Source organism: Vidua chalybeata, chromosome 1 (genome assembly GCF_026979565.1).
Source record: "Vidua chalybeata isolate OUT-0048 chromosome 1, bVidCha1 merged haplotype, whole genome shotgun sequence".
Classification (NCBI taxonomy): Eukaryota; Metazoa; Chordata; class Aves; order Passeriformes; family Viduidae; genus Vidua; species Vidua chalybeata.
In genome coordinates, this window is record NC_071530.1 from 95,912,701 (window position 1) to 95,930,144 (window position 17,444).

Consider the following 17,444-nt stretch of genomic DNA (forward strand, 5'->3'; position numbering starts at 1 on the left):
TGAACACAGAGCATGTGGCACAAATGCTACTTAGAGAGGACTGAGAATCCACTAGAAGAATGTTGTTAAAAAGAAAAAGTATAAAAGATTGAAGACAATGTCCCCTGGTTTAGAATTTATTTTCATGTTGATTTTTTCATACAGACATGCAGTAAAACATATGTTAGTGTTGTTTATGAGAAACAATTTTCAGTCATTAATTTCAGTGGAAAAGTTTGGGGCTAGAATTGGTATGAATTATGTTTGGTTTACATAGTAAAGCATACAGTAGGAATTTTCTTATCAAAATAATAGAAGTCCCAGCTGGCCTCTGTCTTGTTTCTAACAGTTTATGTCTACTCTAGGTCAGTATAAGGAATTAAGCGTGGTTTGAACTTTCTCTGGCACTTTTAATTGCATGAAATTGGAGAAAAATTACCAATTTGAACAAAAGTGAATGCCACTCTCATGAAGTTAAAGTGAATGTCACTCTCAGGAACCAACAGGAAGCAAATTAACTGTAAGGCAGAAAAACTGGCTGTAAAGTCTAGATTAAGCAAAAGTTATCTAAAAACTTTTTCCTCCCATAATCTCAGGGGAAGCTGAATTGCATAATACTGGAAAAGGGGGAATAATTATAGCTTACATCCGATATACTATTTATATCCTTTTAATATCTGAATGTACCTTGTATAATAAAATGTAAAATTCATGTTTGTGGATAATGTAACTGGATAATTATGTAGGGAATTCGCAGTTTAACACAGAGCTATGTTCTTTCTGAAACACTTCCTCAGAGAGAGCTGCTGCCCTATGCAGTTAAAAGACGAAGAAGCAAAAGTGTTAGAATGTTTCCAAAGACACTCCCCGATATACTCTGCAGCTGAAGCTCTTAAAAACACATCTTCTCATTCTGTACATTTGGGGAAACTGCTGAGGTCAACAGCTCAGTGTTCCCTGAAAGGACAATTTCTAGCCAGAAAACTTCCTAAGAGTAGCAGAAGAAAAAGGAAAGATCTGGTGTCACTGAAATTTATACTGCTATGAATTCTAAAATGACAGGGCAGAAGACTTACTTTTCCCACAGTTGTTTTTGGGACATGGTGCTAATATGCCTTTCTCAGCAACTCACTGAGCTGTGTGGCTTTTATAATTCCCCTACTTGTTCACTGAAAGTGTCTGTGGTGGGCATATATAATTACAATTGGAGGTGACATTTGGGTTTAAAAAATGAATTTCACTTTTCCTTTGATATATGCTACTTTTTTTTTTTTTTTCTGATTTTTTTCCTTTAGAAAGAGAACATTCAGGTTCCAGTGGGGATGAAAACCTAGTTTTTTCCCCTTTGATCCTAAAGATTTCTACCCTGGATACAGGATACATTTTAGAATGTCCTGTGACATTGACTTTTTGAATCATACAATGACTTTGTTACAGGAGAGTAGTAGAATATAATTCATCCAACTACTTTCAAAAATCTAGCAGTTGCATAGTAAATTTATGGATGGGGTTTTTTCTGTCTGTGGTTATTTCGCTTGTTTCTACTCTAAGAATCTTATTTTCTGTAGCATTTTGTCTCTTGTCTCCTGATATATGGCCACACAATTAAGCAAGCAATTGCTTTTACAAACACAATTCAGCTCCCTTTGGTGTGCTCTGACACAATTCTTTGTTTTAGCAAAAGACCGCCTGTGCTTTGCTAGTCTGTAAGAGAAAAAAAAACGTTGGAGACAGTGGAAGAATTTGCTTGTTAAAGTGGAAAGTGAGTTATTCACACTTGGAAACTAGAGGAGATATTTGAGTTTTTCATGTGAAATGCAGTTATCTTCAAAAGGATACCATCACTGGCATGGCCAGCTACAGCAGGAGAATATTAATAGGTGTAAACACCGTGTTGAATTTCTTTTTTAACTGGAAATGTGCCACAATGTGCAGTGAACAACAGGTCATACAGTGCTATTTGAAGCAGCACAAGTAGTAATTCTGTTAACTATAAGATGTAGCTATTCAAAAGAACACTATAGTGAATGTATTCATTTGAAAACAAAAAAGCCTATTTTAAATCACAAAGTTATTCTCATAAGATCCTTCTGTCCTGAGAAATACATCCAGCAGACTGATACAGCATAAATATCCTAAAAAGGATGTGCAGATTCTGCACTCAGTGATAGCAAGAAATAGCCACGCGTAAATAGGTCCAATCTGCAGAAGTAATGCCTGGTACTCAGTTGTGGCTAAATCTTTGGGCTCATTTTTTCCCCCTGGTCTTCTGATATGAACTTAAAGTGTTATTTCCTTGGACTGGGCTAGGAGTCATCTATAAAAAAAATGATGAGACAAATCCTGAGCCTTTAGTAGTATCCTGCTGAAATTGCATGACTAGGAACACTTAGAATTTAACATTATTCAGGAAAAGCACCATAGCATTGCACATCTTTCTTCCTAGCCCAGTTCAGAGATGATTAGTCAATTACAGGAAGCCACCAGGATATTATCTTGGGGAGACACAGACAAGGTGCTGCCCTTGACTGATAGTCAGTCCTGGCGATCAAGTCAGCTGCACTGTCACAGCAAGGCTGCATTACTCAGATAAAGTGGACTCCTGAGCTCGTTCAGTCTTGTTTCAATGTTTTCGGGCAACTGGTAGGTGAAGGTAGATGTATCCCTTGAAATATTCATCATGGGATCATTTTTTCCCTGCATTTCCATACAGAGTGTACCGCATAAAGGGAATATAATGCCTAATTGTAGCGCTCAGCTGCTAGTGTAAATATTTAACATAATAAAAAAGATCCCACACATAGCAAGGCTCCAGGACTTCCTCTTTCCACTCATCAGTTTGAGTATGACATTGCTGCCCATTCTTGCTCTCCTTTGGCACTAGGACAGTTCCAAAAAACACTTCTCAGTTCTGGGATTTCAGAGCACAAATCAAAGGGTTGAAACACCCTTTGAGGTTGAGACCCAGAATCTCATGCAACCTTTTGCTTTCCGACATGGCTCCCATCCATAACAAAATTTACACAGGAGAAAGGCCCTACCTTTTAAAGGGTTTGCAGAATAGACAACAGACAAGCAGGATAAAATCTCAAAGCCTGTCATTGTTTGCATGAAAATAGAAATTTAACTGCAACTTCTGTTATCATGTGCTCTGTTCCAGTGGAATTTATTCAGGTGCCTCTTATCTGCTCAGTTTGACCAATCTTAGCAAGAAGGTATGCAAAGCCATGGATTTTGTTTTTCATTTTTTGTTCTTCTTTTTTTTTTTTTTTTTTTTTTGATGTTGTCTTTTTTATTTCTAAGCAGATTGCAACGAAATAAAGAAACACCTAATTGTGGCATACAAATGTCCATTGCTAACACTTGCAGTATATCTCATTTTATTGAGCTCACCATAGCAATATAATTAGTTTACAAATCACTCTATATATAATAATTACACTAAACATATACTTTGTAAGTATGAGCTGAGAGTCGTAAAGTGACAAAAAAAAAAACCAAAAAAGAAAGAAGGTATTGTATAAATCAACCTTTTGAGTAATAGTTTATGTTATTTCCACAATATTTGCTTTCATATGACTTTTTGCTGATTTAATGGCATGTAGATGTTAAAGGTGAAATAGCAGGAGTCATATTCACTGCTACATTTGCACTTATCAGCTTTGAGTTCTTTCATGACGATATTAAGAAGTGAAAAATTTGAGAAGCATTATTTTAGGTTACAAATATGTAGTCTTCAAAAGAGCTGCAATTGATCACAATATTATCCTTAAAAAGAAAACATAGAAAATAAAGAACAAATACAGCACATAATATTGCCAACTATAATTATTACAGAACTTACCACAGTGTCTAGCAAACTATAGGCTTTCTTTGAACATCTTTTGATATCATTAGTACAAATATAGACATATTTGGAAGTTTTAAAAATACTACAAATATGAAAAGAGCCAGCAGAACAAATTTCATTTTAGGCTAATAAGAAATAATTTGTGGGGTTTTGCATAGAGATTTAACTTCGTATTGTTTTTCTTACTATTTTTTCTTCACTCTCCCCAGCTGAATAGCTAAGTTTCCTTTGAACACCACACAAAAAATTGTTTACGTACTGAAATGTTCTATTTTAGAATTATATTAGTGATTATTTGAGAAGATTTTTATGTTTTTAAAATCTTTTGCCCATCTTCTTCCAATACTTTTGCTCTACCATCATATACTATGGGGCGCTGACACAAAATAACCTTAGAATAATCATGCTTTTCTGTATTGAGCTGTGCAAGCTCTGCTTTTATAGAGAGCTATACCTCACCCCTCAAAAGTGCAAGGCTGGTTTAGGCTCCCAGAAATCATTGTAAAAGAACCTGACTTAGTAAACTTACAGATAAATAATTAGTGGCTTGCTGTATAGTGCAATTCTCTTTTCTATGAGAATTTACATGCCAAATCAGGTCTCTAATAAGTTATCTGACAGACAAGCAGGTGCATGCATTAAAATTACTTAAATATTGATGGATAAGACTTTAATATCTATTTCTAGTCAAAGACAGAGAAGTGAAAAGATATATCTACAGCTGTCTGATCAGTGAATAAAAGTGGACAATTTCCCTACTTCTGATTCGGAAATATGGCTTCAACCTATTGTGAGTACTTTCTGTATGCATCCATTAAAAAGGAGGTTTTTGTATTCACAAACAGCAAAACCCTCTTAGGTTTTAAACTTCAAGCCTTCATAGTGTATGGTTTATTCAGATAGTTCAAATAATTCCTCCACATCTCATTTATGGAAAAAAAGAGGAAAATACTTCAGAAGTTATTCAGCTCCAGAATTTTGTATTACACATTTCCTTCCTCTTGACTTTTAACTCTACACCAAGTGCTCATGTTCTTTACTGTATGTATTGCACTTCAGATATTTAAAAAAAAAATTGTCTAATTAAGTATACTGTAGTCCAGATATTATCGGGAACACATAAACTCAATCTTCCATTTTTTAAGAGAGATACTAAAATTTTGACTTATATATTTTGACTTCTACAGTGAAATATGTATTATTTTTTATCAGTGAAACCAGCAGGCTTGAAGTTTGCTGGGTAAGAAAGTGCCCAGATGAATTTTATATGAAAAGCTAAGGAAAGATGAATAAAATGTGAAAGGTGCACTTGCAAATTTTGTTTCTTGCCTTCAAGAGTAAAAATACTCAATTTTTTCTGTATTACAACATTACTTTTAAAAGCCTTGTGCCATCTCTCTTTGAAGACAAGTTGAACGATCTTTATATAAGTGTGGAATTTTTAATTCAACATATGATAGTTTAAAATTGATTTGCAATAATACTTACCAGCAGAACATCATGTTACTAGTAATGAGTTTGAACTTTATGCATTTTTCCTGTGTTTTACAGAAATTATTCAAGTAATATAACTTTAAACAATTTCACTTTCTGTGTAAGTGACATGGAGTGAGGCGTTACATGCATACGTGCATGCATGGGTGGGTAAACAAGTTTCTGTGTGGCTATACCTCAGCTGGGCAATCCCAAAAGATGCTGCAGTGTACTTGTAAACAAGGTCATTTACATACTTCTTGAAGACTTAGTCCAGTTGATGTACAATGCCTTTTACCTTTACATTTTTCTTAATTTCATAAAATTTTTGAGCATTAGGTTCCCTAACTCCTTTCAATTGGCCTCCTATTTTTCTATTTAAATTCTATTCCATGTTTGCCAGCTACTTAGAAGAGCCAGACTTCTCACAAAGGAACGGTGAAATGAAAAATAAAGACATGTAGTATGGTTTCCATGGAAAAAATAGATTCCAAAGTTAGCATGCAAAATCTTTACTGTCTCACATGAAGACCTAGTTGAGGTTTTTGAAACCAGGCCTAAGTACTTCATATTTCTCCAGGGTGGATATATGTGATCCTGCAACTCAGAGCAAATTCCACAAAACCAAGTCTGCATTGTGATAGAGATTCGTCTAAATTCTGCTGTTACCTCAGATAACAGGTCTAGACTTTTGATTGGCTACTTCACTATTATCCAATTCTATTGTTTAGTTATTACAAAATCAGAGGATCAGAAAATGGCTGGTCTCAGAAGGTACCTCTAGAGGTTGACTTGTCCAACCCCATTTTCAAGCAGGATCACCTAACGCTGTTTGCCTAGGATCATGTCTAGACAGCTATTGAATATCTCCAAGGATAGAGACTCCATAACCTCTTGGCTACCTTGCTAGTCCTGAGTCACCTCATACTGGAGAAGTGTTTCCCGATATTCAGATGGAACTTCCTGTGATTCAATGTGTGCTCATTGCATCTTGTTCTGTCACTGGACACCACTGAAAAGAGCCTGACTTCATTCTCTTTGCACCCCTCCATTAGGTTTTTGTACACATTGGTGGGATCACCTCTGACCCTTCCCTCTCCAGACTGACCCATCCCAATTCTATCAGCCTTTCCTCGTTTGTCCCTTAAAAAATTCATGACCCTCTGTTGGATTGTCTCTAGCAGCTCCATATTGCTTCCTATTTTGCTTCTGTTTTTTTTCCTCTACTGATGGGTGATCCATCTTATTTTTCACAGAAGAATTTTCCAGTCTTGGGTGCTTTCCACATGGGAACATGATTTTGATCTGTCTATTGTAAGATCTAGCCAGTCAGTGTTTATATAACATTAATGTTTTGACCCAGCCAGACTGAGAATAACAATTTGATTGAATTACATGCAGAAGAGCTGCTAAAATCTAATCCATTTAATGGGACACTATTTAAAAAGCAAATATTTGCTAGTTAAATATGCTCAAACATGGGTGAATTTTAAGCATGTGTGATAATACCTTATTTAGAGATTTTTTTTATTATAGTAGTATTGGTATAATAGCAATATTTGACGAAGGGTTATCACCTTAGATATTGTACTTTTTATTTCTCTTTCAGTCTTGAACTGTTGAGAACATGAAAAAATTTATTTTTTAAAACTAAGCAGGTCTACCATATTTCTAGAGTGTTAACGGATTGTTCATTTCTGTATGTGTTGTTCCAATGTTACTGTATTGTTAAATGAGAACATACTTCCAGAGTTGTTTTGTGGGTCAAATTGTATGGTCTAGATTGTACTTCAGCCTGGATTCTTTCTACTAACATTGCTTTATATGAAAACTCTCATATGGGGAAAATTCTGGCAGGACGATTTTTGCTTTTTTTCCTCCTATGTACTTTACTAATGTGATGGAGTGTTTTCAGTTAATCAGAGTAATCCTTGCAAACTCAGTAAAAGGAAGAAATGCAAGTTACATGAGATACCGTTGGGATGGTAATTCAAACCATAAGTAAAAGTAAATTTCCTTTAAGTGTCTCACTTTCAGTGCTAGATATCATCATCCCAAGTACATTCGGTGAAATATTTCATTACCTTTAATGTTGTTGGTAATCATGTCTATCTACTGACCTATAAAAATGTGTAACAATTAATACTAACTGCCTACTCAGCTGTATTTGCAGTCCTGTACGTTCATGAGTATTTACTCATGATTTATGTTGTGCAACTGTAAAAGACATTTGGGAAGAACAGCAGCCTGGTTATAGAGGGGCAATTTAAAAAGTGATCTTACAACTCCAGGTTTTGAAGTCAACACAATTTGACTGTTTAGATTAAAATGGCTGATCTTGCTTATACAGCACTAGACTACTTTGTTATATTATCTGGTTATGATTCTTACTGTTCTTAATTGACTAAGGCTAGAGGGAAAGGGCAGTTTTTGTGGCTTGGTTGTGAGTATTTTTTTCGTTTGATGCATGTTCTTCTTCCAATGCTTCTCTTCTACATTTTTAAAAATTTTTATTTATAGTTCTTTCTACACTGACCCAGTTCTGAAACAAGATCAGTTTCATGAGTAAATGAGAAAAATAGTGCACAACATTCATTTTAGGTAGAAAAGCAGTGCAAGTGATAAAAATTTCCCAGACAAGACCAGTCTATTCTAAGAAATCACTTGAATTGTTTTAGCCTCCCATATTTCTGGTTTTGGGTGGTATCTTCAACCTGAGCCAAATTTTATGAAATGATGATTTGTATATGGATGGTTGTCTATTGAAGCACAGGTCTAAGACCAAACTCATTTCATCTCTGTATTACACCTGATTATAAAGGATTGATACAAGCCCTCTCAGATAGTAAATACAATCATGTTTATCAGATGGAAAATAGCTCATGTACTAGACTTATTATATTGTTTGTACAATAGCTGCTAATGGTTATTCTTATGGTATTTTTTTCCAGAGAGACCAAAAGGATGCTTCTGACAAAGGAAGTGTTTCCTTTTGGTCAGTAAGGATGGCAGAGTATTCATAAACACAGAATTAAGTTCAGATTTCTCTAGTTAAGTTGAGTGTTATTCTTCAAAATGCAAAATAGGCAAAAAGATTCTGAATGGATCTGTAAATATATCTTCTTTCACTACGCTGATGTATTAAAATGTCATGTGGTTAGCAACATGATGTTCTCACTTGCTAATGTATGCAGAAATATTTTTGTACCCTTCTGAAAGAGACAGACGGAGAAAAGCAGGATTTCAGAACAGAAAAAATATCTTGGTATGATGGTAGCAATCATTTCTGCATTAATAATTATTGTGTTGCTATAGTTTTGAAATAGTTCCCATTTCCAATAAGTATCTGTATAATTATTTAACTAAAGTGCATTATAGAATTTTAACATCCTAGATATTGAACAAAACTAATTTTGTCTTTCTCTATTTTTAAGATCCAGATTTTAAGGACCTTGGCGTTTTGAAGCCATTGCCAGGTTGGTATGTTGTTTTTGGGTTTTTTTCTAACTTGGAGGCCTTTATACTCTGCTGTAGAAAACATTTTTGTTTGCTGTTCAGGTTTCATTTTTTCTGGTGTTTTGTTATTCAGTTTGTGAGTTTGAGATGGGAGGACCTGAAGGAATTGTGGAATCTGTACAAATTGTTAAAGAAGGAAAAGCTTCTGAAACTGAAGCAGTAGACTGTAAATGGTACATCCGAGCACCACCCCGATCCAAGGTCAGTCCTTCATCCACTTGCTGATTTGCCATTTAATTTAAGAAATTGCCTTTTCTAATATATTGTGCATTTCTTAGTACAGTCAGATCTCGTTTAATAACTTTACAGCTTGAACTGTAAACTATTTTTTCCTTCTGCTGTGGAAGGGTAATTTGTCATCTCAGCCAAAATAACCACCTTTCTTCATAAATGATGATTTGGGCAGTACTAATGTGCTTTTTGTGCCATAAGTAATTTTCTTAAATTCATCTTTAATTTTTCTCATATTTTTAAAGAATCAATGTGTGTTTTAAAGTGGGAATTAATATTATAATTTTAATTTTCAGTATATTTCAAATACCTAACATAGAGACAACTAAGGGAGCACTGCTGGTTCCCTAAGGTCATCATTGTTTCTCATCTGGGAACTGTGAAAAAGGAACTAAAGTAAATTAATGTTCCTCCATATGAAGCCTTTAATTCCTTTGGTTTAGAGACAGAGACAAAAAGAGTATTCTCATTTCTTTTCCTCCACAGTCAGCAAGCCAGGGCTTTGTAAGAAACATGAGAGGGCTGTGATGAATTAAAAAAATACTTTTCTTAGATTCCCCTTGATTTTCTCTCTTATCCATAACTTATCAGTTATGATATGCATTAATTGTTGCTGGCTGCACTACCACTTCTCCCCTCTTTGCAATAGGAACAGCTTTATGCCTCCCACCTACTTGCATTCACTGTGTAAAAGACACCCCACATTATACTTTTTATAGCTGTCTTTTATTGGACAGGAAAGGTTTTAGAAAGTAGAATTTATATATGCACTACTCTCTGCTGTCTTTCAACTGATAAGGGTTTTTTTTGTATAACCTCAGTGAGGAGACTGTACTGAAAATGTAATTGTTTTATCATCAGAATGACACTTGGATGAATGTTGAAGGGTTCTCTTCAGGAGAGGTTTTCAGAAGAGAAAAAGTCATTAGTATCAGCATTTTCCTATTGGGAAAGTATAGGAAAAGAGTTGGCTCATAAAGACTACAGATAACTGATTTCCAGAATATACTTTCATCTTATAACTTTTTTTTTTTTTTTTACTTTTGGATAAAGTTAATATTGATAGAGGTTTTCAATTAAGTAGATGAGCTTCCCATTTTGCTACACTAAGTAGTGAAAATAAATTATTGGACTGATGAATTCCATATGTTATAGGCAGTTCATATTCATTCAGCGCAAATCTCAGTATTGATATGAACTTCAGATGGAGAGCAGCCCAGCTGATAAGGTTTTGGGGATTCTGGTGGATAAGAGGCTGAACATGCCCCAAAAATGTACGCATCCAGCCCAGAAAGCCAGTTGTGTCCTGGGCTGCATCAAAAGCAGCGTGGCCAGCAGGGAGAGGGAGGAGATTCTGCCCCTCTGCTCTGCTCTGGTGAGACCCCACCTGCAGGGCTGCATCCAGCTCTGGGGTCCTCAGCACAGAAAAGACATTGACCTCTTGGAGCAAGTCCAGAGGAGGGCCACAAAAATAGTGAAAGGAATGGAGAACCTCTCCAGAGATGAAAGTTTGTTCTGTCCAAAGAAGAGAAGACTCTGGAAAGACTTTGTAGCAGCCTTCCAGTACTAAGGGGGAGCCTGTAAGGAAAAAGGGGACAAGCATTTTATCAGTAGCGGTAAGACAAGGTGTTTTAACCTAGAAAAGGGGAGATTTGGACTAGATATGAGGAAGACATTTTTACAGTGAGGGTTGTGAAACACTGGATCATGTTGCTCAGAGAGTTGGTTGATGACCATCCCTGGAAGCATTCAAGGCCAGATTGGATGGGGCTCTGAGCAACTGGATTTAGATGAAAACATCCTTGCTTATGACAGGGAAGTTGGACCAGTTGACCTTTATACGTTCCTTCAAATTTAAACTCTTCTATGATGCATTTAGGTATTAGTAGAAAGGAAAAAAGAAAACACAGAATTGTTATTAGAATCATCACAGTTAATTAAGCCAATGGCATTTCCTTATAGTCTAAATTCAAGTTTATGGTTGATCATATAATGTAATTGTGATATTCTTACTTGGTCTGACTCTGAAATTCTATATGATTCAAAACCCTGCTAAAAATCACAATTTTACCTGCCTGTTGTATTTATCCATACTTCAGTTCTGATGTAAAACTCCAGACTAGGTATTTATGTAACTGAAAATACGTTGTGTATCAGAAAAATACTAAACTACCACTCTTAGTAGAGGAATAAAAATTAAAGTTCATTAATTCTTCACAAACTTTCATGTCTGCATTTAGTTGTGCTGCATTCCAAAAAACATATCCTAGCTGAAGGGCATCTGGAATGGAGAGCAACAAGAAAGTTTTAGAAAAATGAAGTAATACTGAATGTTATCTAATGTCATCTAGAAGATTTTGTGAAGGAGAGTAATACAATACAATAACAGGCTCTTACAAGGAGGAAGGAATGTGGTGCCTGTATCTGTAGGATAACTCAGGGTCCCACACTCTAAAAGAAAGTTTCAGGTTAAGTACAAAAGAAAAAAATTCAAACATCAGGGAGGGTTGATTGGTTCAGCTGGCATTATTAGCGGTCTGAAAGTGCAGGTTAGATAACAAACTGTGAAAAATGAGAGAAACATTAATAATCCTACCTTTAGGCAGAGGGCTGGACTGGGTCATCTCTTGATGGATCCTGCTGTTCCCATCTTACAGAATTACCTATGTGGAGAGATTGAGCAATATAAAAGTATATAAATCAGTGTTTCCTAATGTGGAGTTGAAAGGTTTCACAGCAAGCTAGGAAAAAAAAAAAAAAAGATTTTTCAAGCCTAGATCAATCTTTGGGGGGGTAAGCCCAATTTAGCATTTGAACTTGAGTGTGGTTTTCAAACAGATATATTTATGTACACACAGACAAGTATATACATGCATAGAAACACACACATGCAATTATGGTTTCATCATACTGGGACAAGTTGAAAAATATACAGATATTAAGGAAGGAGGATCAAGTGGATAAATTTTTAAGAACTTTGTATGAAGTAAGGTTTATGATAATATTGTTTATGGATCTGATTCAATTGAACTGGAATCTACTGTCCATTTTTACAGCCAACTTCCTTTGTCCCTATCTAACCTTGAATTGATGATATATTCAGTACAGTTATTTAATGACATCATTTTTATTTATGTCAATTTGCACCTATGCAAACAAGCTCTCCTGCAAAGAACAGTGAGAACTCAGCAGACATCTTTAAACCCACATGTTTGTGTACCCTGGGCTGCACAGTTTGTTACTGGGAATTATGCCTAAAAGGCAAGTTTCTCAGAGAGAATTTGTGTTGGATTTTTTAATCTTTAGTTTCTTAATTAAACTATGCCAGAATGTGAGTTGCTTGCAATTTCATTTGGCGTAAGCTCATCCAGTCTAAACTGTCTGCAGAAGCAAGATGCAAGTCCTTCCCTTGGTTTCCAATTCCAGATTCCAGCCAAGTCTGAGCTCAATACATGAGCAATGAGATCAGCCAGGAAGTGCGTACTTGAGGTCTCTAAGCTTGAGCTTCAAACTGACAGTCTGGGTCTAACGCTTCTATCCTCAGTGTTCTGGAATGGGACAGAAAGCAGAAAATTTGTTGCACACACTTAAAAGAGAGCCATCACTGTTTACCTTATATCACACACACACACACTCTCCAACACAGACACACACAGAGACAAAAATAAATCTGAAATGCATGCAGAACCCAAACATTCTCTAAGTGCAGAAGGCAGTCTGAACACAACTTATATGCAGAGCTAGAGTCTTATATAGTGAAAGTGACTATTTGTAAAGTCTGTGTTTCTTGTAATCATTCAAAGTCAGTTCCTGCTGAGTAAGATAGGTGTGAGTTTTGAGTGGAGTAACACTGCGGTGCTGCACTTCATGTAGAATGTGACCGCAATTAGTATTCAGAGCAAGAATGGAAAATTGAGAGCTGCTGACTGAAAGAGCCAACTCACCCAGAACAGTAAAGTGCTGGAAGAATTTCCTGATCTGAAAATTCTTCAGTGTAGAACAAAGCCCAAAGAAGGAAGTGTATAAGTTTGTTGCACAGTGATTTGAAAAATTTCATGGACATCATTTGCTGCAAGTAGTGGATACACAAAGATTTTGTATTTAGGACTAGAAAATAAGAAAATGAATAGAATTATAGTTTTCTTACTTTCTGTTAAGGGTGAAGTATTGGAGGATAATATCAACAAGTGTTTTTCTATGTTAGATGGGTCAGCATAGTTTGACAAAGCCCCCAGGAAGACAAAACCATGTTTGTGCTCTTTTTGGTGGGTAACTTTCCCAGCAATGTACATATTTGTCATGCTTGTTCTTTGAGAGGCTCTGTAGAAAAAATAACACAGCAAAACTTGATAGTATGAGTAATAAATTATTTACAAATATGATAATCTTATGTTGGGAAAAAAACAGTAAGCAGTGCTATTAAAAACTCCATTTATTATCAGACACTCTGGGCACCTCAGAAAACAGAATCAAAACAGGAATTAATTTGAATGTAGTCCAGTGGAAATAATCTGTTCTGGAGGAATAAGAAATAAGTACATTTAGACTGAAGGAATAGTGGGAGTAGCCTCTTTATTTGCACCATGAGAAATAAAATGAAGTTCTAAAGTAGTTGGGAAAAGTGATGTCTAATTCTCTTGCCCAAACCAAACAGGATATTGGACAAAGGTAATAGCATGCAAGATTTAACACAAGAGATTAAGGAAACCCAAAGTGTCAATTAATGAGTATCTAGATTTGACACATCACGGCAGCATCTTTAACCCTGAGCTGCCAGGGAGTGGTGGCATCTGTTTCAAGCAGAGCCACTGGGGAGCAGTGGGCAGGACATGATTAACGAGACTGGGACAGGCCTGGCCATGGTGGCTGGACTTGCCCAGGCAGTGGGGCCAGCCCAAGAATAAGCTGGCCAGCAGCCGGGCAGTGGGACTCAGAATGATCAAGACACTTGCATGTTTACTGAGGGTTTGCATTGCTACCTGGCACACTCCTGATCAAATGGAGGGATGACGCTTTGGTTCCAGGTGCCTGCCTTCATTGTGTGTGCAGTCTGGAGAGAGACTGGGCTGGTATACGTGCATTTCCTAGACAGTCAGGAGGAAACATGAGGTGAAGAAAATTGCAGAGCTGCAAGTGAATCTGTTTAAACTAATATGACTAAACCAAAACATTTTCTGTTCTCCCATGTGAAGTGGAAATTTGTGCTCTTAGATGAGACGTGTAAGAAAAGCAGTTAAGCTGTTGGCACTGGCAGACTAAGATACACTAATTTTTGGAGGCTTCTTAATCAGTTGTAGAAGAGAAGCTTTAAGTAGTGCACTAAAACTTAATAGGAGCCATTTGATTGGTGATTCTTGAAATGTTAGAGAAAAATAAAATTTAAAGGCTGAGTAACCTACCAGCCAGAGATACTTTTGCAAGCTTCAGATTATCTTCTCTGAAGAAGCTCTGAAGCTTACTAACATACAAATAATTCAAATAATATTATGAATTTTTAAAAGTCCAGCATATGTATATATGGTCAGTACAAGATGAATAAATTATGTTTAAACAAGCAGAAAATATTATTTACCTATATATTAAACTATTAAAATCCCTTATGTGAAATAGTTTTCTGAGATGAAGGTGCAAGACAAGTACATGTTTGGAATCATGTATGTAGAATCTCTGCTATGAAGTCATGTCAATGCACATGCCAGAGTAACACATTCAAACACCCCACTTTTAAGTTACCATTAATCTATTTCATTCAGGTATAGAAATATAATGAACATCAACATCCTCAAACCAAGTAACTATTAAGAAATGTAATTTTTAAAAGCTAATAAAGAAAGCAATAAAATGTCTGTCAAAGAGAACAGCAGAATCAGGATTCGATCTCCAGTTTTCAGTGTTAGAAAGCAGAATAGCACCTAGGAGTTGTAAATGTTGCTCACTTGTGAGCATTTTTGGACTGTACTAGAAAAAAAATAAGGATGACTTGACAGAGTAAGTGTCAACTATTGGATAGTCACAGAAGTTTGAAGAAACAAGTAGGACAAAGCAAATAAATCCAAAGAGCTTCACCTGTCTAGAAAAATGGTGTTCTGATATGTGAGCCTTGGCTGTGAATCACGGTATCTTAGAAGTACCATATAAAATTGTCATCTTTGACAGACAGTATTCTCCAAGCTCCAGAACAGAAGAAAATATGAGGTATGGAGGTCCCTGTTTGCACAACATGGTCTCAGACTAGTAAGAGAAGGACCAAAAACGTAGAATAATCCCTCAAAATAACAAACAAAAATCCAAACAGATCATGTATTGTTAACACTTTTGCATTGAAGTAATGTTGATTGAAAAAAAAGAATAGTATCCAAGTAAGAGGATATACCATTTCAGATGACAAATTCAAGACTCATTGGTAGTATGCTTTTTAGGCTGGTGTACTTGGTGTCTGGTTGCCTCGAAGGAATTCAATTAGTGCTGCACAATCTACTTTAAAAAAACTGGGCTTCCCAGGCCTAAATACTGGAGGCATCATCTTGAAAGTACTTTGTTATTCACACAGAGCTGAAAAAGATGTAGAATATAAAGCAGGTGCTGTAACTGATCACGGAGCAATGGGACAATTTAACTCAGTCCTGTGCTTACAAGTGAATTGACCGAAACCAGAAGGAAAATATGTAAAATCTGGCAATTATGTTTGGATGAAGAGGAAGTTTTTCTCTTACGTCTAAATTACTTCTGGCAGCTGAACAATGGCTTTTGGTTTGGTTTGGTTTGGTTTGGTTTGGTTTGGTTTGGTTTAAGGTGACTGAATGTCTCTGCACATATATTAAGTCTGATATGCTGGGATATGGTTTGAAGCTTTTCCTGGCTGGCCTGATCAATCATGTTGTCATCTGTAACTTTCAGTGATTGATTAAAAAGCCGAACTCATCAGAAGTGATTCACTATGAGGAGATTATAATCTGACTATTTTACTGAGGTGATATATTATTCATAGTTTATAATAATTTTGGTTTTTTTTTTCTAGTATATTCAGTCAGAGATTTTTGCTGTTTTCAAAATTAAATGAAAAGAAATAGTAAAACTTTCCCAGCATTTCCTTTTTTGATTATTATTTATGGTGGCAATACAAAACTTACAGGTCACAAGAGAATTATTTAAAATATTATGTGACCGAGTATAAATTACATGTGCCACAGTTGCAGCGAGGCTTTATCAGTTTTGTTGCTAATGACATTGGCATTTGCAGTGACATCTCAAAACTTAGTTAATCTAATACTTGAACAGCCCTCTCTCCTAAGTAATGTGGAGCTGATGACTTGACAAAAGTCTCTTATTAATACTTTGCAATAAAAATGTGAAAGAAGACATGGCAGTTATACTTCTTTCAAATAAGATGTTCTCTTCAGCAAGAATGTCTCGATTATGCTAATGTAATGTGTCAGTATCTATGGAAATGTTAATTCCAAAATCTCCTATTGGCATCAATGAAAAAATGCTTAATGAAGGCAGATGGTGGTGTTTGAGTCTGTGACCTCTGTTTTAGTTCGTTTTCTTTCAGGGGAAGAAAGTTTCTTATCCACTGATGGTAGAAGTAGTGGCTAAGATCTCTGGAAATGAAATACCCAGTAATACTGATAATTTTTCTCTCACTTTCTGATGCATTTGTTTTAGTGACATCCACATACCAGCAAAAGTAATGAGAATATTGCCACTGATTTAAAAAAGCTAAGTATAGGGAACATTTTGCATTAAATAAGAGTTTGTCATATAATCAGTTTTATTCTTTCCCTGGGGAACTCAATTTATTATTAGTCATTTTCTTCTGCCAGTGTGGGTCTTACAGCCAGTGACAGGAACAATGGTAAATATATAGCAATGAAACCATACAAGTTGGCAGAGGTGTGAAGATGCAATTAAATTATTCCTGCTCTTTAAAATAAAATCTGATCCAATGTCAGGTTGTCAGTTTGTGTAATCAGTTTCCCATTTTTAAAAATGCTCTGCAGTCTTAAGCCAAAGGCCTGATTCAAATAAATAGATTGAAATATACCCACTGATTTCAGGGTGTGTTGTACCAAGTCTTCAATATTTTATATACAGTTCTGGGAGTAGTCATCTCCAAAGACAATTATGAGAAAGGAGCTCCAACTCACCTCAGAACATCAGTAACTTATTTTCTCTAATTTATGAAACTTCATGGCATTGGAGAAAATGGCATCTTTCTTCTGCAAGATAGACATAGATTTCTAAGTCAAATGTTTCTTTCTAGTGGTTCCACTACCTATCAGGTCTATATATGTTATGGTGTTGGCTGAATTTCTCACACAGAGGAATGAACAGGTATGACTGACAGCAGAATTCAGGCTTGGGAAAAACTGAAGGTTTTGGCTTCTTCACTGGA

At 35.8% G+C, this 17,444-nt stretch overlaps 1 protein-coding gene across 2 annotated transcripts in view; it reads left to right on the forward strand.

The window, feature by feature from the left end:
* NETO1 (neuropilin and tolloid like 1) overlaps positions 1 to 17,444 on the forward strand; it is a 63,246-nt gene that overhangs the window by 24,980 nt on the left and 20,822 nt on the right. For both annotated transcript variants that reach the window (XM_053946200.1, XM_053946191.1), the window contains exons 5-6: positions 8,737 to 8,778; positions 8,892 to 9,019. In XM_053946200.1, the coding sequence (XP_053802175.1) occupies positions 8,737 to 8,778; positions 8,892 to 9,019 (170 nt within the window). The remainder of the gene's footprint in view (positions 1 to 8,736; positions 8,779 to 8,891; positions 9,020 to 17,444) is intronic.